At 36.7% G+C, this 26,954-nt stretch overlaps 1 protein-coding gene across 3 annotated transcripts in view; it reads right to left on the reverse strand.

Moving 5' to 3' along the window:
* LOC139131907 (inositol polyphosphate-4-phosphatase type I A-like) overlaps positions 1 to 26,954 on the reverse strand; it is a 45,953-nt gene that overhangs the window by 13,345 nt on the left and 5,654 nt on the right. Inside the window, exons 3-15 of one of the 3 annotated variants that reach the window (XM_070698221.1) lie at positions 23,015 to 23,272; positions 21,486 to 21,607; positions 18,903 to 19,019; positions 13,056 to 13,187; positions 11,188 to 11,238; positions 9,402 to 9,640; positions 6,300 to 6,357; positions 5,524 to 5,626; positions 4,874 to 4,978; positions 4,232 to 4,343; positions 3,000 to 3,165; positions 1,977 to 2,042; positions 230 to 352 (exon numbers count right to left, since the gene is read on the reverse strand). In XM_070698221.1, the coding sequence (XP_070554322.1) occupies positions 230 to 352; positions 1,977 to 2,042; positions 3,000 to 3,165; positions 4,232 to 4,343; positions 4,874 to 4,978; positions 5,524 to 5,626; positions 6,300 to 6,357; positions 9,402 to 9,640; positions 11,188 to 11,238; positions 13,056 to 13,187; positions 18,903 to 19,019; positions 21,486 to 21,607; positions 23,015 to 23,272 (1,652 nt within the window). The remainder of the gene's footprint in view (positions 1 to 229; positions 353 to 1,976; positions 2,043 to 2,999; positions 3,166 to 4,231; positions 4,344 to 4,873; positions 4,979 to 5,523; positions 5,627 to 6,299; positions 6,358 to 9,401; positions 9,641 to 11,187; positions 11,239 to 13,055; positions 13,188 to 18,902; positions 19,020 to 21,485; positions 21,608 to 23,014; positions 23,273 to 26,954) is intronic. The other 2 variants (XM_070698222.1, XM_070698223.1) reach the window with 2 other exon arrangements.

The raw sequence follows: 26,954 nt of genomic DNA on the forward strand, positions 1-26,954 counted from the left end.
CTATATAATAGCAATAAATCACACCCAGCGATGGTATACCACTTGGTTTTTGACCAGTTCACTTCATATATGCACTAGCTATCACTCATGCATGTATTTCGTGAACCTGTCAAAATCTTGTGTTGTACCATCAATGGTGTGCTTTATTGCTTAAACATCCCTGAAAATCACGATCAGTACTATTGTTGTGACGGACACAGCTAAAATCTGAAATTAAATCCAATCTTACCATGGTAGACATGGATGGTTTACTTTTTAATGTTATGTTGTGTACTTTCTCCTCAGATTCCTGAAGTTCAGTCTCTGCTTCTTTGATTGTTGGACTTTCACAAAGCGATATCAACTCAACAATCTGCCAAAAAAGACCGCCTCAAAATCAATGTCTGTGGTGACAAGATTGTTTTTTCAAAGTACATGTACTGATGACAGTTTTTACCAATATTTGAAGGTGGAGCAACATTTGGTCAGATGACTTTCATGTGAGAAAGTTGTTTCATTGAACAGCGATATAAACATAATTTCATCATACTTTATGAATTCCAAGATAAAATTAATCTTCTGTCATTTTCTGGGATGACAGTGTTTGCATTCGATTAACCCAGTTATCAATTATTGTGCAGCAAATTTTAGATTTTGATATCTATGCATACTGATTACTTACCATAATTTATTTGTATTTGACTGGACTCAACATTTGTATTTGTAAATTTCAATTAAGCATTGTTTTACTGTGGTATGATCAAATTTGCAGTTGACATTTTGTCTAACCACATCATTGCAAATTATGAGGGATACATAATAAGCTTCAGTTCAACATCTCAGTGAACTTTGTCAAAATGCTTCCTTTTAATATAATGCGAAAGTTGAAATCTCATAGGACCAAGGATGGTCAAAACATGATTTCAGTAACATGGTCAAAAGGACCATTTTTGGTTTGTAGTACTGGAAAATATTTTTGTGTATGACTTCCTGTCCACAAGTCATCTTTGACTAGAATTAAAGGTGCCAAACTGAGAGTTTGACATACTTAACTGAATATTTCTGCATGAAAAATTTGTTGAGGTGATGCCACTGGCTTTAAAAGATTGTCAGGGAAGTACAAATATACTTGGGGCATCTCTAGAAATTAGGGTCAATTGTCAACAAAGAAAAGCTGCTTAGTAATGTAAGTATAACAACAAACTACAGGAATACAAGCACTGTATCTTTAATCAGTGACAAGCTCAAATAATTATATGTCATTTAAAATGGATACACAATTTTTTGTCCACACAGTGATATTGAAATGAGAATGAGCAGCAGTATCAGATGTATATTGAGTTTATATTTTCTTTTCCCGTGAAACAAAGTCTGCTTTGACGCATTGACAAGGACGGCAGTGAGTGAACTGGATTTATTGTTTGATGAGATTTGAGTTGTATCATGTACAATGGCTATGAAGCAAATAAACAATGGCAGATCATGTATTTCTGATAAAGTTTCCCCACCACATTCACTGATCTCTGTTTCCCGCCCTGCCATTTTCCCACAATGCTATCTGATTCAAGATGGCAGCTGGGTTGTGTTAATTTCAGATGTGATTGTTACAGGATCACGGTGGGCACAAGAATGAACACGGACTCCAAATTTGGTAGGTCAATATCTACCTGCCCCTGGACTGTCCCTTTATCCCTTGGAAGAACAATGAAGAATTTTCACGTTTTCAGCAGAGTACCTTCATAATGCATGTGTGTTATCTATATCTAGCTCCCCTGTGCTATCTCCAAACTTCATGAAAACACAGAGATATAAGAAGACTGCAGGGAAATTGAATGAAGATGACATTGATCAGAGTTACCCACTGATTTCTTAATCAGAGTTACCCACTGATTTCTTAACGATGGGAACATTGCATTGGGGAATGGCGGGGCATTGTCAACGATGTTATCCATTTCATTCTTGTGCTCACAGTGTCACAAATTTCACAGACAGGTTACCTTTTCAAGAACACAATAAGGGTAGACATAAGCTCGTTGTTCATCCAGAGAGTTAAAATGTGTTTTCTGATACAGTGTTAGAGAAGTATAAAGAAAATTAATCGTAAATATATAGGTTATTAAACAGAAATACTAGTATTATATTGTGAAGGAGAAAGTCATTAAAACAGAAATAACACAAGGAAACAATCATTAAAAACAAAAAAGCATGCATTTGTGTAGTTACAAGAAAGTTGTGTAAAAATAGTTTGAATATCATATGTCCAACTCCTCTATCTCCTACAAGTATGACTTTAATTTTCTCCAGCATCTTCCAGGTTCAACTAACTTTTGTGAAGATGCTGCAGATCATCACATGAATATTTGACACATGATTCTGTGATTATTTGTGAACAATATGGGTCATATGAACTACAATTATCGTAACATTGATATTTTACATAATGTGGAGATATGAGTTGAGATAATGACAATCAAAACATACATGCAGACATAACATTGACAAACAGTTTCACTACATGCACAATGCAGTTGAGTGTTATACGCATTATTTGGTGCTGTTTGTTACAATAGCATTATGCAATTTTCTGAAAACTTAGTTTTGCAACATTTTTGGGCTGAGTTGAGCAGCTTTAGCTTCCAAAACCAAAATGGCGGCCTTTACGTTCTCATTGTTCACTGCCACATTTTGTGAAAATTTCTAATGCAGAGAAATAACAATTACAGCATATCAAAGTTGTCGTAAAAAAATTATATTCGTGAAAAGTATAATCATATTTGTTGTTTCTAAAAGAAAGTGGTTGAAATTATTGCTATTCCAGATGATATATCACCACATACAGAATATATATGCAACATCTAAGATCAGGTAGAGCTTTTGTTGCGTTTATTGATAAGTATGCAAACACTGGAGGTAGGGGAGGGGTATGGAGTCTGACAAATAACTTTCATAAGCATCACAATTATTGCCACTAACATTATAATCATCATCATCACAAACAACTACCATTATCATCTCTTTACCTTTTCAGAGAATGTTGGGAAGGGGTCAATCACGCTGGTTCTTGCGTTCTGTTTGATGAAGGCTTTGATCTGGTTGGCATACCACTCTGTCTTAGTCTTCAACAGATTCAGATTTCTTTCCAAAGTTTCAATTTTCAATAGCAATGTAGTTATCGATGGTTGAGCACTGAGTGAGAGAAAGTAAGGTAGAATAGCTATAAGTGATTACTTCATTATTGTCAAACAAGGATGACTATGTCGACAGTCCCTTGCACCTTTTCTGTCTCTCACTGGTGTTGTCTCTCACACATATGATAGTGGGGAGTTGCAAGCGAAAGACCGAAGGCGCCATAGAGCCAGAGGGGCTGTTGTCTATTGAAAGACTTGGGTTGCTATTAATTATTCATGAGATATGACATTGAGAACAGGGCGGAGGCAAAGGAAGAAATTTGCATAGAGCTCAAAAATGCAAGTGAGATCATCATGTTGACTTGACTCATCTTGAGGCTGATACATCGGCTGAGAGTAGGGGCTGTGTGAATCCGAGTTCCTCCAAGGCTTTGCCGTAGTAAAACTCTTTTGCTGTGGCCATGTTGAGTTGGTGCTGTTTCCAGCTGGCCATGCCATGACCAGTGACCTGTGACCCCATTCACCTGTCAATCATTTCTTCTCCGTTAGGTTACAGCAGAGTTTTCCCTGTTGTTGTTGTTGAGGGCTTATCGGAAGACAACAGTCCCTTGTGTCAATGTATGCTTTCGGAATGCCCAGCTTGTCCTTCAGTGCTACGCTTGCGATTCACCCACTGTCGTGCGATTGACAACAGCAATTAGAGACAGAAAAGGCACAAGGGACTGTCGACAGTCTAAAGGATGTCCAGTTCACACTCAAGGAGATAAATACACACACGCCATTTATAGATAGAAAACAATGATTAAGCAAAAGTTCAGAATAGTGAAAAATAATACTCTGAGTCCCATCAGCATGCTCTTTCATTTTGAACTATAACAAGAGGAAAGACTTGTATCTGTCTAATGGAGGGACTGATTGGGTAAAAAGACTGTGATTTCACTTTCTTTATTTGGAATAGGTTCCAAGATGGTGACGCCTGCGTTTATGAATGAAATGCCTTGATAAGTTATTCTTTGATAACTTTTATATTTGGTGTATGACTAGAACATGGCAAGAATGTGGCTGATGGGATCAGCTGATTGGTTGAGCAAAGTGAAGAGATGAAGAGACTCTGAGGACCCTACCTGGCATTGTTGTCTTTGAAAGAATTGTGCAGCATTTTCTTGAGACCTCCAGATTTATACTTCATGGCATATGCAGTGAAGGCTCCAACAGTGATAAAGTCATAAAACTCATCTAGTGGAAATAAATCAAAGATTAATTAAATCCTACTATATGCATAAAACAGTGATAATATACCTTTCTATCCAGCAAAAACGTTACATTGTAAGTTTGTTGGATGACCCTTGGTTAAACTACGGTACAACACTTCCATCATAACTCTCTAGTACATACATGTACATGTAGGTCTAAAGCAGCCACTGAAAACAAGCGGGAATACCATAAGAACAGTGACCAAATGGGTATGGGATGTGTATCATAATGAGTTCAGTTATTTGTTGTACTTAAAACAACCACAAACAAATGGTGTGTACCTGAAAAGAGTGGCACTTCATCACACAAATGAAAAACACACAATTTGCTTTCTAGCGAGAGTTTTTCTGTTCAGCTTTCTTATTAAATTCTTAGGTGTTTAGTTTGTATTAGTTTATTTCAAGGAGGAAATCAACTCTGAATCTTAATCATTTCAGGTGTAACACTGTCTTTTAAACTGTACTGAAGGTCAGAGAGAAGACTCATGCATAATATGAGTGGTAAATGTGTACCTTTTTTTGAAGACGTGGTCACTCTCATTCGCTGCAGATGTAAATTTAGCGGTGCAAATTCTGTGGCTTTGTCTGCCTTGTCACAACTTCGTTTGAAGTGAGTTCCTGGAATTTGGAAAAAAACCCACTTATAATCTTCTAAAACACACGCAAACAATTCATGATAACCAATCATCACATTTTTAGAAGAATGTTGAATGACACTCTTTAGATGCCAACTTATAATAATCCAAAAATTTGGAAATGATTGAGCAAAGAAGTGTGGATTCATATTTGTCATCCTCTTATCAATCCGAAACACATTAAGACAAATACAGATTATTTGTTCTCTTTGACAGAAAATCATTCAACGTAAAAAAACCCCAAAATTGTCTCTGACCTGTTCTCTCACTTCCTTTGACATAATGAAGATTTTGATTCACTACCCACTAAATATGTTCCTAGGTTGTCGTTAGCTCTTGTAATTTTTCAAATGCTACTTTTAAATCACACTTCTTGTGATTTTCACATGTTATTTTTATACCATACACCTCAACATGAATTTCAAAATTTGCACACCTCATGAGCTGGCCACTACCATAATAGCAATAACCATAATGGCTCGCCATTACATCATTAAAAGAAATGTGAAAAGATACAAAGATATTCACCAGATTGACTTTTGAGAGCTTCCACTGCTTCCAAGTAAATATCCAATCTCTTGATTCTTTCATCCAGTATGTCTTTCCTCATGTTTTCATACGGATCCTTCAACTGGAAAGGAAATCATGCAGAACTTGTAATGATGGATATTACAATTTTAGGCAAGGAAGAAGAATTAAATCGTTCCTTGGAATCGTCGCTTCTACTTTTAGCAAAGTTGGATTTTTTTGAAATCTAGACTCCAAGTCATCAGTAATGATATAACTGGTTCGTAAAAAAACACTAAAAAATATTTCACTCAATATGTCTGTAGCTTTGCAAAATAATCTGAGGAACAATATTTTTTTCTCTGCCCTTTATAGCACAATCATTATGATGCATAAAAGTTGTGCCTTGCAAGCAGTAACATACTTGTAAAAAAAACTTATATTCACTATGAATGAGAATTGTAAGGAAGCATATCTATGATATGGCAGTACATAATATTAATAATGAACAAAATATTAAAACTTGGATATGCTGTGATTCAGGAAGATGATCACATTTTGGAAACTAACAAATTATCCCAATAACTTTATTTGCAGTTTTTGACAAATTGCTTGACAAATTATCCAAAATAAATCATCAGTAGTTGTCTGAGCAAATATGAGAAACATAAGTGTTCTAAACATTTTTTTCTGTCTGAATAGAACATGGACCAATGTCAAGGGCATTTTTCTCATCAAGGAAACCCTGGGATGACGAACAAATAGTGAAACTGCTGCTCTTCCAATAATATGCTTACCTCCCCAAGTTGACACAAAATGTTGTTTCTTTCTCTATCTTCTTGCATAAATAGTTCACTAATAAAAAGCAAGGACAAATGCAATTATCAGCGTCAGGTTTGACAGAAATTTTTCACTGTATTATATATCAGTAAGCAAAGAAGAGAGGAAATTACAGACACATAAGATAGAAAATAACATGAATCCAGGAAAGGGCTTTGTCACTCAAAATTCATTGTAAAATGATGATTACTTTGTTTTGAATTGGAGAGCTAATGGGGAGCTTTGTGTTGGTAAAACTGGACTTTGATGTCAGTGATCTACAGATCTCAATGAAGTATTTTAAACTATAGGTATAATATAAGTATCACTGAAAATATCAAAGACCTATATTGGTATTGATTTTTTCTTGAAACATGGATCTAATTTTTTTCAACATATGGTTACTTATCTACTAAAATTGTTTATCAGTTTTACTACTATAGTTTTATTGGTTGTTTTTCAAAGATTGTACTTATGTTTGAGTGACCCGCCCAAAAGGTTAACCTATTAGTGTCAAGTCACTTTAAATCAGCATCAAAATCACCATTCCAATAAAATTAAAATGGCACATATTGTGACATCCACTACCACCATCAGGTCAAGTCAGTTAAAACCACCATATTTATGCATGTCTCAGCAAAACAGACCAGTGAAAATCTTGGTTTTTTTATGTATGTCTGGGGTCAAGAGGTCATATTTATAAAATAACGGTGTTTGGAACATGTTATGTTTTGCTGGTTTTAACCAACTTGACCAGATAAGTGACAGACGAACTTAATATGAAAGGTTTATGTATGTCACATAATTATGTATTTATTGTCACATAATTACATAGTCTGCCAGTGACAGTGAATATCTTTTAATAAACTAGTTTGATCCAGTATTATTTTAATCTCGATCCTTTCTGCCTCATGTGGAGGATTATTTCTAAGATCTCTTCTTTGAAGTACTTTTATTCCAGGGTGGGATACAACCTTTCAGTCTTTCTTCTTGCATTTTTACACTTCATCAGCGGTTTCCAGACTTCTGAAAGTTTTTCTCAATAATCTGTGCTATTAACCACTATGTGTATGTGAGTTTTAGTGGTTATACATTTCATTGATTATGTGATTGACATGCATTGTACCAAATGCAGAGATTAAAGTGGCATCGGAAGATTAAAGTGGTAAAACTTCTGCATTTCAAATCTATTCTTTGGTTAAGCTGGAAAGAAATGCAAAATACACATACAATAGTTAACGCTGACAATGAACTTGTCAATAGTGTTTTGTGAAAGATGAATTGCTGAACTGCTTCCAGTTCCTTCCAAAGTGAAACACAAGTTTACATCATGCAGGCAATTTTCCATCAGTAGAATGACAAATATATTGTATACATTTTGCACATTTGCTGGTTTGGTCACAGGTTTTAATATTGACATTTCAAACTTTAGTCTTCATACTGAATCAGGTGTTTCACATGTTAATCCTCTGTCTCCCAAGTTGTATTTATTTCTATTGTTTGTCTATGGAGCCTGGTAGAACGAGGATTAATTGATACAAAGCATGGCGATTACAGTGTATGTAATATTCTGTGAAACATTGGAAGCAGTCTTATCTACATATATATCACAGAAGTTTCATTTCCTGCATTAAGATTTCCTATCTCATATTTATTTGTCTTCATTACTGCTGTATTTTAGAAACAATTTTAGTGTTTTTGTTAAATTATTTGAGGTACAAGAGTTCCAGTGTTGAAGAGGAAAACTTGCATATAAGCTTTGCTGTGGACAAAACAATATACGGTTGATTTATCAAAGTAACAGTTACTGTACAGGTCAATTGTTTTATGGTTCAACCCTTAGAGTGCTGTAATTTTTCCCAACAAAATTTTAGTGCAACATTTTACCAATTATTATGAATGTTTCTGTAATTGTTTTGATAATGTTGGACCAAATGGACATCGTGTTTTGTTGGCTACCGTTTTTATCAAAATTTTGGCAAAAATAAATTGACTGGAGTATATTTTATAAAGGTGACAATAATTAACTTTGGCGCTATAAAGGTTAATGACATGTAATCAATTTGTATCGATTGTGAATTTGACAATACACATAATGTGCACATGACTGCCATGCATGAAATGCACTCTGGGAGAAAAACAATCAAGCAAAAATCAAAAGAGAACAAAAAAAATTAAATAAAAAATGGTAAATGGAGAAAATCTGAGTGACAGAAATGTCAGCTTACTCTGACACTTGCTTCCGTTGTTGAATGATATCATTTGTCATTAAATAGGAACCAAAACTCTACCATCTAAAAACCCTGATAGCAAAGTTCATCAAGTGGAAATGAGGATCATTGACCCCGGCTTGAAAGGCTTAGAGATGTGTGCACCAGTTTCTGGACTTCTTAAGTGTTGAAGTTTCAAAGTAAACATGTCAGTGCAACTTTGATACCACAAGCTCATTCAAGGTAGAATGCGCTTCGGGAACACATATTCTGACTCTCAAACTTTTACAATTCTTCTTTGATATACGACTTGTGGGGTCCATTTTAAATCTCTTGGAGTGAGAAAACTTTTCATCTGTTTAGTTTTTCAAAATTTGACAATTGTATTTTTCTCCATAGAGTTAACACAGGAGTGGCAGCCATTTTGAATTTTAAATATTGGTAAATCTTGGGTTATTTGTTTCTCTAGTACCAAAATTTGCACAGTGACCCCTGATTTTTACTCTTGATTTTGAAAGAGAATAGTTGAAAGATTCCTTGTGGAAAGTTTGGGCAAAAGTTTAAGTCTTTCACTTTCGAGGCACATAATACCTTAATGCAAATATGCTGGCTCAATGTGAAGATTTACAAGAAAACCTAACTACAGAACTAAGGAGTATGTTGCTTATGGATAATACATGTACATGAACAGCGAGGAGAGTTATCAGCAAGTGATACATTTTAAAAATTGTCACGAAGTCAGGTGATGATCTTCTACTTGGAATTAATTCACAGACAAGAAGAGAAGTACATAGTTTGGTGTTTTACAGAGGCAGACTACATACCATTTGAAGTTTGAAAGAATAAATAGATGAATAAAAAGCAACTTACAGCATTAACTGCGGTACACTGAATGAAAAAACACACTCTGCCATGTTCTCTTGTACACACAGTGGTTCCTTTTCGACTGTTGGTCGGTAGGATTTTGTAGCTGGATTCACAAATACAGACTTCAGTACGGAGTCCCGAGAGATGCTGTTGGCTCGTCGCTTGAAGGCACTTTTGCGAGACTGGAATCCGGGAAACGAAGAACTAGCCCCTTTGACATTCTCATCATCTGAGCTCCTCGCCTGACAAGGCCAACAAAGACACGGCATAGCTGAAGTATGTGTAAACCTAGGACCTATGCAGGTCTTGCAAGTTGCTAGCCAAAAAGAAGTTGTTTCGGTATGCCGGCTCTTTGACAGGGAAGTAATACTAGATTCATGAACCCTAGGCTGGATGCTAGGCAACAGGAAGTCAATAAAATCTTCAAGAAATTTATAACTATTAATGATCCAATTTCAGAGTATCACTCTTTGAAAGTAGTTCCACGGCACAATGGAAAGATGTGTTATCAAATTCATAGCCAGTAAACTTTTTACGATCACTGGGAAATATCATCTTGTTGTGAAAGAAGGAAGCTGTGAATTATCAGAACCAGGATTTATTGTGGATGTTACTGATGTGGAGATTACATTTCCAAACTTGAGTTGAAAGGTTGTGCAGCAAAGAGATATGATTCATTCCAACTGGGTGCTTTGTTCCTGTTCTTTGAGTGTATTGCTAAAGAACACTTTGTGCATGGCATGGTGAGTGTGAGCAAGTCAGGATAATGTTCATTGAGGTGTAGATGTGGCATGCTGTCACAACGACACAAATGCTGTACACATATGTATGACTTTGTATGAATACACATGTACAAGTTTTTTTAGTGTCTCTGCTTGTTCACGCATAAATATGCATATGACTTTTGAGGATATATCAAGGTCTGTGCATATATAAATTGTCTGTTCTGCAATTATGTTTAACACTTTGTGTTTGTTTATTAATAGATTTCTTGGTAGTATATCCAAGTATGATACACCTGTATGAGGTGTTTTCATTAGAAAATGGTCTGAGTTATTGTCTTAAAAGCAGAAAAAGAGTTAGCCTATTTCAGATATCTTGCACATACCGGTACAACCTGACCCTAGCGGTTAACTGCGACTTTGTGAGGTTTATTTTTCAGGAATTTGTTCAAAGTTTCTTGAAACTTTCAGACAATTTTCAAAATTTCTGCAGTTGATAAATCTAGCAGAAATGTGAAACACTGTTTTACAAGAATTTCTATGAAGAAGAAAAACGCCACAGATATTTACAATGCCGCAAATTCTTAGCTTTATTTTCTTTAATTTCCAGAATGTTGCGTTATTACAGAGTGAGCAGAATAGAAAGAGCCTTTTGAGTTTTTTCACTTAATATTATTTTTGGTATATCGTAAAAATGACAAGAAACAGCAACAGATTATCATATATCCATTCTTAGTATTGCTGTTAACCAACCAACACAGTGACTTCATCCTTATCTAAACCAAACGCTGTGTTATATGTTTAAGTATTTTTGCAAGGAACATTGTCACCATATCACACATTATTTTACAAAATTCGGATCATAGTTTGTTGGAAATTTTCAAGGATGAATTTGTCCCCCTAGAAATAAAATTTCAGGTAACTCCAAATATAGGATGGTTGCAGGTACAAAGCAACAATGAGTATGCTTGGTTGGTGAAGTCTTTAAGTTTGGTGATGAAAATCTAATATTGACAAAAATCCATGAACAAAATGACGGAACAAATGAACAAAATATTTAACATTACCTGTTCTGTGAGATCAGGCAGATCTGAAGGAGTATGCTGTGGAGATGGTAACTGTGTTGGAACCAAATAGATTCAGATGTATAGACATGATGAAAGATAGATCAAGATGTACATGTATACATGATGAAATTTATAAGAATTAAGTGGTATAGTGTTCGAATGTCAATCACATGCTTACGCATCAAGTGGAAAAACAAGTGATCAGAAAGGATAAACGAGGTCACCTGACCATGAAGTAGTGACTATAAGTGTCCATGCAGACCTCCACTGGCAAACTTTGAGGTAGCGCCTCTGGGACAGATATTTGAATTCTCAAACTTTTACAATATGTTTTTGTTCTGCCACTTTTTGCGGCTCATTTTGAAGCTCATGGAGTACCTACAGTTTTTCATTGACTTATTTTTGTGAAAACTAAATATTTAATATTTCCCGTAGAAATGTACATGGATGGCAGCTATTTGAATTTTAAGAGTTGGTAAATATTGGGTAATTTGTTTCTCTAGTACCAAAATTTTTGCATGGTGTGCCCCGATTTTTATTCTTGATTTCAAAAGGGAATGATGCATACTGGTAGTTTCCTTACAGAAAGGTGGACAAAATTTAAATCTTAGTCTTTCAACTTCAAGGTGTGTACCACCCTAAAATCAATTTTTACAACTCGGTAATCAGATATGTATCCCTACATTTCATACGTTCATATATCATTGTAGTGCATTAACAACTAAATAATTGCAAAGAGAAATTAGAGAGAAGGTGAGTCCTCTTAGTATAAAGATAACTTTTTTATCTTCTTTCATGATCTGAACCGTTGTTGATATCATATCTACACAAAAGAAATCATTCACACTTTCTTCAACCTCTCTGCTGACGAATGACTGTCATGCAGAGAGTCTCTGTTAGTCCATTCTGAAAGATAACACATGATGCTGGCTAATCCAGGCCACTTGTTTTGTTTGCTCTGCACACACACATGCGATGAATCTTGTATGTCATGTCAAAGATCTGAAATGTATTTTGTGCACCATAATACAAAGTAAACAGCTTTTTCAGCTCATTTCAGAAGCTTGCCAAAGTAGCACGTAAAAAAAGCAAAAGCAAAAACCTTGATGTTTGAGTGTATTTCTAAAGGATTATGAGTGAACATTAAATGCTTTCTGAGGGCATCTATGGTTTTGGCAGAGGAGGTCTGCATAACATCATTCGATGGTGATGTTGTAACATCAAATGCCAACTGAGAGTGAAACAGGAACTGTGGAGGTGATACTGAGCGGTGTTCCTTGAAGTGAGTATCAACAGTCAAGTGGTAACCTCAATGTTTCATTTGACAATGACAGGGTGAAGATTAATGTCAAGATGGCAACTCTAACCATCAAGTGTACAATCAAGTGGTAGTGCAAAAATTTCTGGTTGTGATGCTATCAAGCACTGTTTCTTCTATGAAATGAAACTGCACAAAAAGGACAGCGTCATCAGCAAAATCAAGGAGTAGCTAGCTGTGTAATGTGACTTTTACATGGAAAGTTTTTGCCGATCACATGAAGAGAACACTTCTCATTTGCAAGACTATAACTTCTACAAGTCCCTGAAAACTTCAGGGAGTTGAACACTCCTATTCCAAAAATTATATCCTTTTCAATGTCTTTGATGATAAGTTCAGAACATCACCCTGCTGGATACCAACTACAACCACTTCACAAATCTGAACGAAATCACAGAAATAGGAAAAAATTGAAAGCAAAATTGACGGTGTCATAAATAGTTAATCCTTTTTCAAATAAATAAGCTGATTTATGACATTTTGAATACACATGAGTATTTGCAAATCAACTTACACTTAATGTAATAGAGTAATACTAATTTCACTTTACCTCCCAAAGTAACAGTGTTAGTGTTCCTTGTTCTTGAAATCCTCCATACGTTGTCAACGGAAGAGTCAGTCTGTTGCCAGCAGCAGCAACTATCTCTCTCATTGTACAGACTGTTTGTCCAATTTGAACTATCTAAAGGTATGAGAGAGACAAGATGTGGGAAACTTACAGATTGGCACTTTTACACTCAAACTTAAAGATGTGTTAATTTGCAATGTAATGGTTTAACCTTTACCCTGCGAAGTTCATATGTCACCATCAGTCAAGTTGAGAAAACCAGTGCGGCATAACATGTCCCATATGCTGCATTTTAATGAAGCCTAGAACATTTGAAGGCCTCTGAAAACATTGATATTGTAAACATGACTTTACTGACTTAGTCCAGTATAACATACCATGCCAAGTAGGTGAAATACAGGATAGCTTTTGGTTCAATAAAACTTTTTACTGGCTTGGTAGATGGGGATGTGACAGACATGTCAGGATATGGGTACATCTGCATTATACATGCAGTGTTGAGATTGTCAATGACAATACAGAACAAAAATTCTGTGAATGCATAGTTCATATGTCACTTATTCCGTTTTATTCATCAAATCTTGTTGCTGTGATAATCAGAGCTGTGATAATCAGCAATAATCAAACCAGATTTATTTCAACTTGGCTTGTGGGAAAATAATTCATTATTCATTTCAAAAGCAATTTATTGCAAGGCCATTGAGAATAATTATCATGTTCATAAATTAATACATTTACTAAAGATTCACTGTCCCTTGTCTTTGTTCTGTGTAAAGATTTTTCTGGGCACAATGCAAAACTCTCTAATTTGTTTGACACTATCAGCATATCAACACAACTGTCAATAGACCTTTTCCCCGGTTATCCCACAATGCATTGCAGTGACTTTATCAAACATCGTATATAAGCTCAAAACAGCGAAAACATGTTGATTTGTTTAGTACAACGGATTGTTAAAGAAGAATGACACAAATTTGCAATACCAAATAATGCCCTGTGTATAATCTAACCATCAGCAACGAAAATATAGGTCAGGATGTACCCTGCCATAGAGTTCTATGAGTAACGTACCCTGCGTGTACCCTACGGCTAAAAAGTTCTATGCGTAACGTACGCTTTGTATACCCTGGCGCGCACTGCATCATGGAACCGGTAAAAGAACTATTACACTAATCTTAGAATCTAAAAATATATCTACAGTGTTTTTGTTGAAGACAGCATGCCCGTATATGGTACTGGAGTTAAGGCAATGATTTCACTGGATTCAGCCAAAGTATGACACCATGGTCTTATTAAGAGACTTGAAAAGTGTTACCATACTTTCAGGTTCCCCTATCCTGTATCTACGCTTGGCTAAAAAAATTCATGACAATGATAAAATCTTGAAGGGAAAGTCATAAGATGTCTGTACACTGAATTTAGGAGACATATATGCCGTTCATACACAGGCCATTGAAACGTCTCTGAAACGGTTCTGGGCCAATACTGACACAGAAAGTTATGTGTGGACACTCCGAAGTGGTTCTGAAGCGTTTCAGATTTGAGACGGTTTAGTCGGCCCAACCAGAGCCGTTGTAGGGATTAACTCTATCCGCAAATCGCTGTGTGGACAGACTGAGCCGCTTCAGAAGCGTTTCAAACGCCCTCACGCGACAGGTATTTGTAACATAAAACAAACAACAACCAACATACAATATTCACTTTCGCCATGGCTGCCGAACACAGTACTACATCTCGCGGTATACTGGTCCGACGAAGAGATAAGCTTGCTACCAAAAACCTATCAATTCGACCAGAAAAAAATTAATTACGATTTGAAAAACGTCGATTAATAGGAAATTAAAACTGCCGAAATAATTTAGTGGTCGAATTTAATTTGGAACGACGAGGACGAAATTTAAGCGAGACATGTTTGCCATGTTGAGACTGCTTCAAAGCATGGACTGTGAAATTTTGTGAGGTCGACAAATTACGTAACAAAAAAACCTCAAACGCACGTTGGTGTCACATCAAAATCAAAGTGGCCGCGATTACAGACGGAACAATCTGTGACACTGCCACCGGCCGCTCGACGGACGACACGTAAGTTGACATCGTGTGCCAGCCCTTGGAAATACATTGTAACTCCTTGACAGGCAGATGAGATAGTCTTATAGCGTTTGATGCATTGAAAGTTTGTAAAAATAATAAAAAATGACATCACCGATCATAAGAAACGTGGTGTTGAAGATAATATTTTTAAAAGAAGACTATGACGACCATATTTCTGTAAGTATTATCTAACTTTAGAAAACCAACATCTGAAGATTTACTTCAACCAACACTTTTGGATTTGTTCCACTCTTTATTATAAGATTAGTCGAATTTCTCGAAAGTAGGTGTACATTTTCGATGTCTGTGTATAGTCTACACCGAAGTCATATCCGAAAGAGTATAATCAGTTCGCTACAGCGTAAACCTCTCTCTCCCTCTTTCTCTCCGGCATTTCAATGTTTTATATTGTCGACATTTATATATCAGTCTGAAGTTTCAGGTCACTGCTCAATGCAAGTAGTTGATGTCAATTTTTCCGTATCGGGCATGGTCTCTATCGTCACTCTAATCGTTAGTGTTTTCCTGTTATATTCCATATCAAACTCAAAACACAACGTGAACAACGCTGATAATATATTGCATCTTTCGTATCGAAAACCGGTAAAGTTCGTAACTGGTGACATGTCACGGCCTGGAGAAAGTTCATCACCATCGATCAAATGTCCGTGGCGCTTTTGCTTCCAAATAGACATATTGAAATGCACAGGGAACTTCGCGGTATGGCAATTATATGAATTTCACCGTGAAGAAAGTCTGTGACTTAAACTGGCCGTACAACCAACAATAAACATGGCGGAGCAATGATACCGATTTCAGTGACTTCGATTTTTTTTCATTGCGACCTCGACCGCTGGTGAGAGCAAGTCGTCTATTTTTTTCCAGCTGGCTATTTGGCTTTGAATTTTCAATTGCCATCATGTGCTAAGTTAAAGCTAAAAACAAGACGGGCGTTCTCTGTAAATCAATAAGCCTTTTGAATATGAAAAAATCGGACATCTGAACCTCAACACGCAGCTTAAAGTTGTTCTCCGAATCAGGACAGGGACATCGGCCCGGGACATCGGTGAGGCCGGATTTCACGTAGTAGCTATGGAAACCGACGGCTCGTTCTTGTAAGAAACCATGCAATGTACGCTCCCTTCGGCCGTGGAATTTCGCCGTATCGCCTCTACAGACTACACCGTCTATTACCTAACCATGCCAATAGTTCAGTAACATATATCTTCATTAATCTACCGATCATCGACCGTCGAACACTTCGAAAACAATGGTCGCGGTCACGGATTCAAGGACGTTCACAAGAAGAAACTATCAATAAGTGGCGCGCAGAATTATTTTTACTGGTTTTGAGAACTTCTAAAATAACTTGTAATCTGTATATCTTCACACATCGAACCGATATTGTATACCTATCACCGTCGAAGTTTATGTCTTTCACTGTAGAGTTCTTTTTATCCAAAACACATATTCAGAAGAGTCCAACAGAGCAGTCAAATGAAAGGATAATTGCTTCAAACGAATGAAATTGCACGAAAGAATGAAAATCAACAGCACACCCTGGACGTGATTTAAAACAATAGCGCTTGTGAATAGGACTATTCTATTTGAGTAAAAAGTGCCGTTTTTCTCGCAATTTTAGCAACTATAACGACCCTTTATTCTTTAATACCTTTCCATAATTGAATTAAACTAGGTTTAGGGCTTATACACACAGTGTACACTGATGTACAGAACTTTAAAAAGTATTCTGCTGGTAACGAACAGGGGTTTACACTCTAATGGGCGCAGTAAAACAATGGTCACGTCCATAGGTTCAAGGACGTTCACGGGGAGACACGATGGCAAATAGTGCAGTGTCGTAAAATTGCTTAGACTAGTTTTAAGAACGGTACAATATCTGGTCATCGGTGTACCGCTACCTGTGAATCAAAACGACAAGTGTAGACCTATAGCTTCGAAATTTTATGGGAGAGACACCACGACTGAGACCGACAGTAGCACAACAAACTATTCCCAATTGTGCGTCCGTGTTTAATACAGACATCTCTGTAGGTGATTCTGGTTTCTCAATCGAATCAAAAGTCCGACATTGACAAAATTGACATAAAATAAGTCCGAAAAGTTATGTTTTATTCAACCAACTGATTCATCTCCTTCGATATCCCCTAAGCTACGTGTAAACAGTCCGGAAAGACAGACATCGATGTCTCCCGGGCCCCATTTCTTCACCGTTTTGCAAAACATCTAATCAGCCGGATGCATGGGCAATGTTCTTTGTACGTTGGTCAAAACTAATGACAGTATAGGTCAGGATGTAACATCGGTCAAAGTAATATTGAATATGGAAGACGAAAATGCTTTCATCGATTGACAAAAATGAGAGGGAACGAGTCAGTAAATATCGAACCATAAAGGGGAGATCGAGACTGCCATCCCCCATGATTAATCAACTGGGAACAAAATATATATTTCGATCAACAGACTTACACAACCAGAGACAGCATTTTATTCAGCTTTAAAATAAGTCACCGCCTTTCCTATAATAACACCCCGTTTGCGTTTCGATCTACTCTGCTCTGTCCCCAATCGGTATGGCCGTCCGGGTTTCGCCTGCCGTACTGACTGATACATGGTCATTTCTTCACATATTTTTTCATCGTTTGGCATAAAATACAGCATCTCTTTGGTGCACAAGGCAAATCAACGTTTAGAAGGAAAGTCACAGGAGGTTAGGATATTATATACCGTAGGTGAAATTAGAATGGAATGTTGAAGATGAAAAGACTTTTATCGGTCGACAAAATTGCCATAAACCGAGAATTCAGATTGTCTATGATTTATTAATTGGGAACAAAAATATTTGATTGAGTCATTAGTTTGTGTTTGATTCGTTTCAAAAATGTGTTCCTACATTCTTATCCGATTGTTTGTGTTAATAAAAATGTTTGTTTCGCCTCGGATATTTGTAGGGAAGTTTGGATTAGTGAGGATGGTAATGTTTTGTTTGTGTGAGGAAAGCTTATGGCGAGGCGAAACAAACATTTTTATTAACACAAACAATCGGATAAGAATGTAGGAACACATTTTTGAAACGAATCAAACACAAACTCGACACAAAAACATTTTGGATAGTTAGGTGGGGAGCCTCTTTCACATTCTTTACAGCCAGTACGACGTCGTCCATTTCAGCCATCTTGTTACAAACAATGCTTGGCCATACACACCTTTTGAACTCGAGAGGGCGCATTAAGACGTCTTAAACATCAAAACAATGGCTTAATTTTGTGTATGTGGACGCAAGCGGACTCAATCTATTAATCCCCTGTGTTTACAAATCACAAATAGTGTTGCAGAAGCGTTTCAATTTTTCCCTGTCTGAACATAGTATGAAGAGAACTGGGCCCAAACTGAACAATTTCACAAATTCACATAATCCTAGGGTGTCCAGGTGCTTAAATGAACTGTAGGGCCCCTAAGAAATCGCATTATTTCCGAAGTAAAAATAGTGCCTAGTATTCTTTAGTTACCACAGAAATGTACGTACTGATGTCCTGGGTGCAAAACGTGAGAACGATATACCAGTACAAGACAACACTGCAGATTTGATTAGACTCACACAATTAATTATATAATTCTTTCATCTGGAATGTTCAGTGCTGCCTCATTATATTTCATTGTGCATTCATAGGACTATCATGTTATTAATTGCCTAAGCATGGATCTAATTAAATGTACCTTGCCATGGGCTCTATCTCTGACATCATAAACAGTTCCTTTGAATCTTGTTACCATGGTGATATCCCTGGGATTACTAAATGACACCGTTGTCAGGTAGTCTGGATTACTATTTTTCTGAAAAAAATGGGACAAACACAATAAATAAATAAGTAACAAGGATAGGCACACTACTTTCCCAACTGGCAGAAACAAAATAATATTACTTTGGCAATATCCACACCTACAAAAGTTGTAATTTGTTAACAAATGCAAACTAAAATACAGCTTAGTTCACTTATGGGCACAGAATAATACATTTTTCTTGATGGAGGACTATTTTGGTAAAATCATTTTAGTGAACAAACAGAAAGACAGAGTGTTGCTATTGACAGGCAGGACTACCTCTATACTAGTCACAGAGTAAAATGCTTTCTTATAATCTAGCATCTGTTCCACTGGAGCCAAGGTTTATCTTCTCACAAGAAAACCTGCCCTGAATAGAGTGGAGAACTCCGCATTTGATTGGTTGTGGCATGGTGAAAATTGTCATCTGCTAAACATCTGAAAACTCACGCAAATTTTGAAATTCCAAGAGCTCAACACACAATCATGTCAGACCTACAGCTTTAGGTTAATTTTGATTTAAATTTTAGTCTGGAGCAGTTTGGAGAGGTTTAGACCAATTTGAGTTATATTAGATACAGACTATACCTTTCTTTGAAAGGGCCAGCAGCTGTAACTTTTGATGATTTTTTCACCAATTTTTTAAATGTATCTAGCTAATCTAGCTTTTGCTTCAACCACTCAAAAGTGCAAGCACCATTTTTTCAAATATTTAGGATTGCATCTCATTTTTTTGGTAGCTTTTTGTTTGTTTTTCGTTATTTTACTATCATGTGTTTTTCAATTTTTGCAATTTTTCTGTTGTAAGTTTTATTTTCCTGTATTGTTTTTAATGTACACAGTATAATTTTTTTATAATTTGATACTGTATCAGAAGAGCTGTAGGCTCAACAATTTATCAAGTTTAAATAAAGGCTAGTAATAATAATACAAATTATGTTTAGGCCAGGAAGAAAAAATAAATTGTTCATCGGAATCGCCGCTTCTACTTTGGCATATTTGGAAATTTTTTTTTTTTGATCACGGCAAATTCTTACTTCCGCATTACAAATATTTTAGTACTGCCGCTGGTGGCGCCCTACACTGTGTCGGGTTTTCGTGGGCACGGGATTTTGAATGAGACTTCATTCGTGTTCGGACTTAGTTGACCGCCAACACGTTGTTGTGACGTCTGAATTTGGCGAATCACGACGCAAAGTGGGTCGATTTGGCCAGAAATTTGCTCGTTTTGTAAAGGTTAGTACATGTCAGATCATGAGTATTAATTTGATCGCCAACATTCGACGTGATGGCCAACAGTTAGTTCCAGAGACGCTACTTAGTGTTTGTCCTGATATTACGTTCGGCGATTTGTTCAACAAGATCGTGACAGCAGATGGACGGTGCATCCGATTGAATGAAAATTGCATCGAAAGTATAAAAATTTACGGCAATGACAAAACACATGGTTGCGTCGATGTTAAAGTACGATCTGAATGATGACTATATAACTTCACTCCGATCACAGTACAGTGTTGTTAGACCATTGTGTAAAATGTGTATATATAGACAGTGGTAAAGAGGCCAAAACATGGGGCCAAAGTAAAATGAAAAAACTCAGATGCTAGGTCCCACCAGGACAATATTAAAGGACAATACTGAATTGTTGAATTTCAGTGATTTGCTGTTCATTTTAATTTTATTCTGAGAGAATGTTGAAATGCTCAGAATATGTTGTGCAAACACTAACTGTGAATGTAATGGCCTATGTTATTGTTGGGAAATATAGTATTGAATTCAGTTACCAGTATCAGTGTTTCTTGTCTGAGATATTTCTGGTAAAAAGGGAAACAATTATCATGCCTTGTCTGCATCTTTGCAAAAATGCCAGAGAACCGCGTTTACCTTCGGCCTAAAAAAAAAAAAAAAAAATTTTCGCTCGCCGCTCCTGGGACTTGGTCCAAAAAATCCGATGAACAAGATTTTTTTTTTCTCTGGCCTTATCACTAAAATTGTCTTACTGGTATTAACAGAGTGCTAAATGTCTCTTGTTTGTATGTAATAAGGACGAAGCTTGGACCAACTTGAGCTGTATATGATAAACTACAACTTCTTTGAAAGGACCAGTAGCTGTTACTTTTGACGATTTTTTTTTTCACTATTTATTTTTATGTCAATAGCAAGTTCTTGTCCTACTCTCCAAACCATATTCAGACATCAACTATTTAGTTTGTCAACACTGTGTTTATACATTGTAGGTGTGAAATTAAATGTGATCGTTTGCATTTGAATCCTAGTCAAGACCAAAATTTACTTATCAAGAAACTGTAGTCAGCATTAAAAACAAAATAGTGCAAAAATCATCAAAGTTACAGTTACATGTATTATCCCTTTGAAAAGTACACATCTTAAAGGGCACTACTAAAATGTGAATGAATATCTATCTTCATACTGTTTTGTTCACATTATATTTCAAGATCATTACTGATTCAGTTTTACCTGAATAATTTCAGTTTGTGCACAGCGTATCCATGATGTCTGATGGGGTGGTGTCATGATGCTGATCGCAACAAATGTAGTCGGAGGCTGGCCATCGAGGTCATTCGGCAGGTCACTGCAGGCTGAAAGATGAACATCACATTGAAATTCAAATGCAAGGTCTGTGTACATAATTTCATTCAAGATAGCACTCTCCTTCAGTTGTTTTTTAATTACAGTCCCTCCTGGTACGTGGAGGGACTGTGATTGAATGAATCTTTATGCGAATCCCTGTTGACATTATTTGTGAAAGACTACCATCTGTATCTCAATTTTCATTGTCCCGTGATGTCTGCACATTTTGTAGGTCAGTGTAGCGGTCTCCTAACCAACCCTTGCATGAACGCTCACAGTAATGACTGCGGCATCTCGACCAAAGCTTCAATCATATGGACCAATCACAGCCACCGTTATAAATTATCATGGTAAACAGAAATGTAAACAAATGCAGGCAACTTCTCACTTTGGGTTATCTGATATCTATTTAGTGATTTAACATACATTTACATGTTGCTCATTAATTGTCATGGTTATGTGATTTTTGGATACAGTGTGATACACTGCTGAGTAAACTGTGCATCGACCTTGGCCATAAAATGTTTCAAATCAAATTCACGTGTGACTGCACTGAGCAGTTTCTGTTCAACACTTTGACTGTATACGCTCACTAGACACCTCAAAATTGAAACTGGTTAGTGATCACTGGTAATATCATGGTGTAACAGTGACAATGATTGCTATGTATGATGCTATTTAATTAACTAAATTAACTACTTAACGAAGTTGAAGACTACACAAATTGTGTGTAGTACTCTTTTGGTGGGTTCAACATTGCAAAGCCAAAACACTTGATAAAACACGCAAATTTTCCACCACCAGTTATGTTTGTAATATTGACATCATTTTCCTGACCTTGAAGGTAAAATGTAAACTGAGTTTGCTGCTTTCCTTTTATCATTGGTAAGACTGGACAGAAATGCTAGTGATAATGTTCCCTGAGGTCACTTGTAAGACTTGAAGGTGATGTCGTTTTGAGGCATAAAGTGCACTAGGAGATAGTTGCATGATTGGCTGCCTACAGGCCATTTGTAGCAGTGCCATGGTGCTCTAAATTAGATAATTTACAGCCCGATCTGCCAAGGGTTCTTTCTAAAAGGGGTCCCTGCCCCAGTAAACACCCTTGGTTAGTGAAGTTGCGCAGTTTTCACAGTACCTAAACATGCAACATAGACACTGGTACAAAACCAGTGACTGTGATTTGACAAAATAGATGATGATCAAAATTATTTGATTCTGTCAGGTATTCAGTATCTCATTGATTCTATTCATGTAATCAACTCATTATTGACCATTTGAACTATAAAGTGTTAAAGGAAATGTACAATATCACATAGAAAGACATTAATCATGTCACAGTTTGACACCGACAGACAGTCACCCATTTGATAAGTTCCTAGTTGTTGACAGTAGAGATTGAAGGTTTCCCTTACCTACTGACATTTCCAGCACTGGTTCCTCAGCATGATAATCACTGTCATTGATGGCTGGCGGCGGCACCCCACTTATCTGTCCAATGTTTTCGTCACTCATCGGGTCTCGCCCGGTTCTTGCAGTCAGAGCACGACGCAGATGATAGAAGTGTTCGCGGAGACCTTCGTAGGTTGCCTGCTGAAGTGCTGCCATCCACTCATCCCGCTGTTCCATTGTGTGGGCGGCTAAGTAGTGAAATTTATCATCTTTCGGAAACACTGAAAAAATTGATTGGTTTAACATTTATTACTAGGGTGATAATTATCATTTCTATCATAAGAAAGGAAGACTTAGCTTGGTAATAATCCCTCTGCATAATGAAACAGAAACATTTAATCAAATCTCATTCTTAATATACCCATGAGAAACAATGTAACTGTTAAAACAGAATATCAAGATTAATGTATACCTAGATTGTCACTTGAAGGTAGGAAAAATTAATTTTTGTGTTATGCAAAAGCCCATACTGATATAACATTAGACAAGCTGAAGTATTAAAGATATACTTGAGATCTTTGCAGTATTACAGTAACTTCACTAAAACAACTGCATATGACTTGTTTGTGTATTTTGTAATTGAAAAGTTCAAAACTACATGTATAAAGATAAAATTTTAGAATAATATATAAAAATACAGGGTTTTACATCACTTTTTACTTTTGAGAGTCCCTGGGACCCCTGGTGTTAGAAAATGGGAGTCCTACATCAAAATATGGGGGTCCCAATTTATTTCACAAGAATATTATATTGTTTATCCATGCGATGGTCTTCACTGTGTTCAATTATTATAACACACGGCAAATGGGTTGCACATTTCTTAAAATAATTACTACATGAAAATTCAAGTTCATACTGAGGGCCCTCATTGATCAATTCAAAGAACACTATTCATGATTGAAACTATCTCATAACTTTAATGACAAGTTCACAACGTTGTGGAATTTGAACAGTATTCAAATTTGGCAAATTGACAAGAAGGTAAGTAACTTCATACTCTGAAATGGCATTCACCTAGTAAGTCCAGTTCACACTCTGCCAGCAGCTCCTTCAGCAAATAACCTAGCAGTGTTCATGAAGTCAAAATCATCTATGATGGGGCCAACCAGTTTAATGAACATTAGTCTATTAAGCCTTTGAGGATTGAGTCTATTTCGTGCCCTCTGTTTGATGGCATTTTGTACTGAAAAGCCCCTTTCACATGGGGCAGAGGACACTGGTATGACAAGAGCAATTTTAGCAAGAATGGCAAAATCAGGATACTCCTCTGTAAAATCAGTTAGCAACAGCTTGATATACATACATGTCAAAATTCAGTGCGTCCCTATGAGATCTTGTGAAGTGTTTGTAAAACAGAAAGTGTGCCCTAGCTCTATCACCATCAATACCTGGTGTATTGTTATAATGATTCAACAGTTGATCAAGCTGGTTGACCCCATAGTCAGGTAGGTTGGCCACATTTTCAGGATATCGGTGTGGGTTTAGAATCACATCAAAACATTCCATAATATTCATCTCATCATCTGGAAATCTGCTATCTAAATTATGCAGCAGTTTGTTGATATAATTTTCTCGTACACTACAGAACCTCTGTCTGAGTGGCTGATTGTCAGTGATTTGAATGTTTTTGTATGTGTTTTTCTGACCATTGCCAGGAACATCACCCAAATCATTAAAGACTTCTCTGACAGTGTGTGAATCATTAGTCATTGTATTCAATGTGTCCCTAGTAGACTGAACACTTTTTTTGATATGGGATAGGTTGACAGAATCTTTCTGAAATGTAAGGCTCAAAATTCCAATGACAGTAAGGACATCAATCAATAAGGCAGTGAATAGCAGAAACAATGAATTGGAGACAAATTTCAACAGGCCATCAGCCTTTCCCCTTTTTTGTCACTTGCAAGTGCCAAGGCAATTGGCTCAAAACTGATGAAAATCATCTTGACAGCTGATTCAACCGACAACCAACGAATAGATGTAGGCTCAGTAATTGTTTTGCCTTCCCATTCAACAGTTTGAATTTCTCTAAGTTTGTCATATCTCACACTAGAGTCATTGAAGTATTTATACAATGAATGGATTATATTATGATATTCTTTGCAATATTCAATATCTCTGCCTGCTTGGGAAGCAGCAAGATTCAATCGATGTGCAACACAATGCACTTGAACAAGGTTGGGATTTCTGGCTTTTAATTTTGCACCAACCCGTTCAAACGACCGGTCATTACGGCCGCCCCGCCTATTCCTAGTCCGTATATTTTGTCTACGGCCGCGTCACAGATTTCTTTCCTAGTCAAAAATTCAACCACGGCGTTTTCGATCCCTGCAGCAGTGGCATCTGTAATTTGCTGGTTACCGAGGAAAGAAACATTCGCCTCGCCATTCTGAATATATCGAACATATAATGCCAGTTTCTTATGAACGGTAATGTCACAAGCCTCATCCAACATTATACCGATGAAGTCACTTGCAAGGATGCTATCAATCAGGGACTTCTTGATCACACGTGAATACACTCTTCAAACTCCATAACTATCTGAGGACGTTTGTAATATTCAATGTCTAAGCCGTTCAGATTCTGTAGATGCATGATGTCAGTGAATACATCGCATGGAAGGTCACGTTTAGCGATCAGATAAACAGTACGTAATTGTGCAGCGTACGCCTCGAGTTCGTTACTCTTACCCTGCAACTGCCGGTGTTCTGCCATGTATACTCGTTGCCATCTACACTCCGTTTGACCTTTGATACATACACTGGCATGTCACTCCATTGTTATGCAAATAACTGCCAGTGTGAGTGTTGATGGCAGTGTAAGGTGCCATCTATGCTCTCTTGCCATCTATACTCCACTTTTATTAACAGAAAAAATATCATTTTCCCGATGTTAAAGAAATTGCAAAGGGATATAAAATGTTTGATTTCATTGCAGAATCCACTGCACTGTGCACACCTAAGCTCACCAGTTTCCAGATCGGATCTGTATGAACTTCATAGGGTGTACAGTGCATGGCTAGTGGCCCGGGTCCCGTAGCTATACTGGCGATTGGTTAATCGTGATATTTTTGTGTGAACTCACATTCTGAAGTTTGGTAGTTTTTTGTGTTGTCAGTCATGTTTTCATTGTTTTTTTGTTTTTTGTTTTGTCTCCGTAATGTACTAATACTTTAATATATTTCAGATCCATTTCTAACATTTTTTCCTAGCAAAACGCCCGTAGTTTGTAGTCTTGATTATTGAAGCAATTGCCAACTGTACTCCAAGCATCCATTTACCAAAGTCGCTGACTGGCAGAATTTTGTCAATGATTCCGTTAACTTTAACAGCAGTAATCGTCTTTATTCACTGTCCCTCTGGTGTATAAAAATATGTCAGTGCAGCTTTTACAATGAAGCTCCGTATCAGAAATTCAGTTCAGAACCTATCATATATAGGTAGTAATTGATTATAGATGACAACAAAGTATAGACAGCAAAAGAGTGTAGATAGCAGTGGAGTATAAATGGCATGTACACATGCCATCTATACTCCTGCCATCTATTCTCTGTACAACCATTTCTACCGGCCATACACTATACTTGCCCTCGATTTGTCGAGTTATTGTCAAACTTATTTCCAAAATTCATTAAATCCTAGTGAAATATAATGAACAAAGAAATAATGTACCGGCCCCAAGAAGTCTCTTCTCAGTTTTTTGTATTAATTACAAAAAAACACCCTTATTGAAGTTTTCATTGTTCTGAATAAAAACAGTATATGATTTAAATGAATTGGCCTTAGATCAAATGAATTAAGTTTAGAATCCATTGTGTACCTTTCAAAAACCTCTCTTTTGTCATAGTAATGAATAGAAATAGCAATGGAGTACAGATAGCAATTAAGTATATTTGTTGACAGC

Source organism: Ptychodera flava, chromosome 4 (assembly GCF_041260155.1).
Source record: "Ptychodera flava strain L36383 chromosome 4, AS_Pfla_20210202, whole genome shotgun sequence".
NCBI classification, from domain to species: domain Eukaryota; kingdom Metazoa; phylum Hemichordata; class Enteropneusta; family Ptychoderidae; genus Ptychodera; species Ptychodera flava.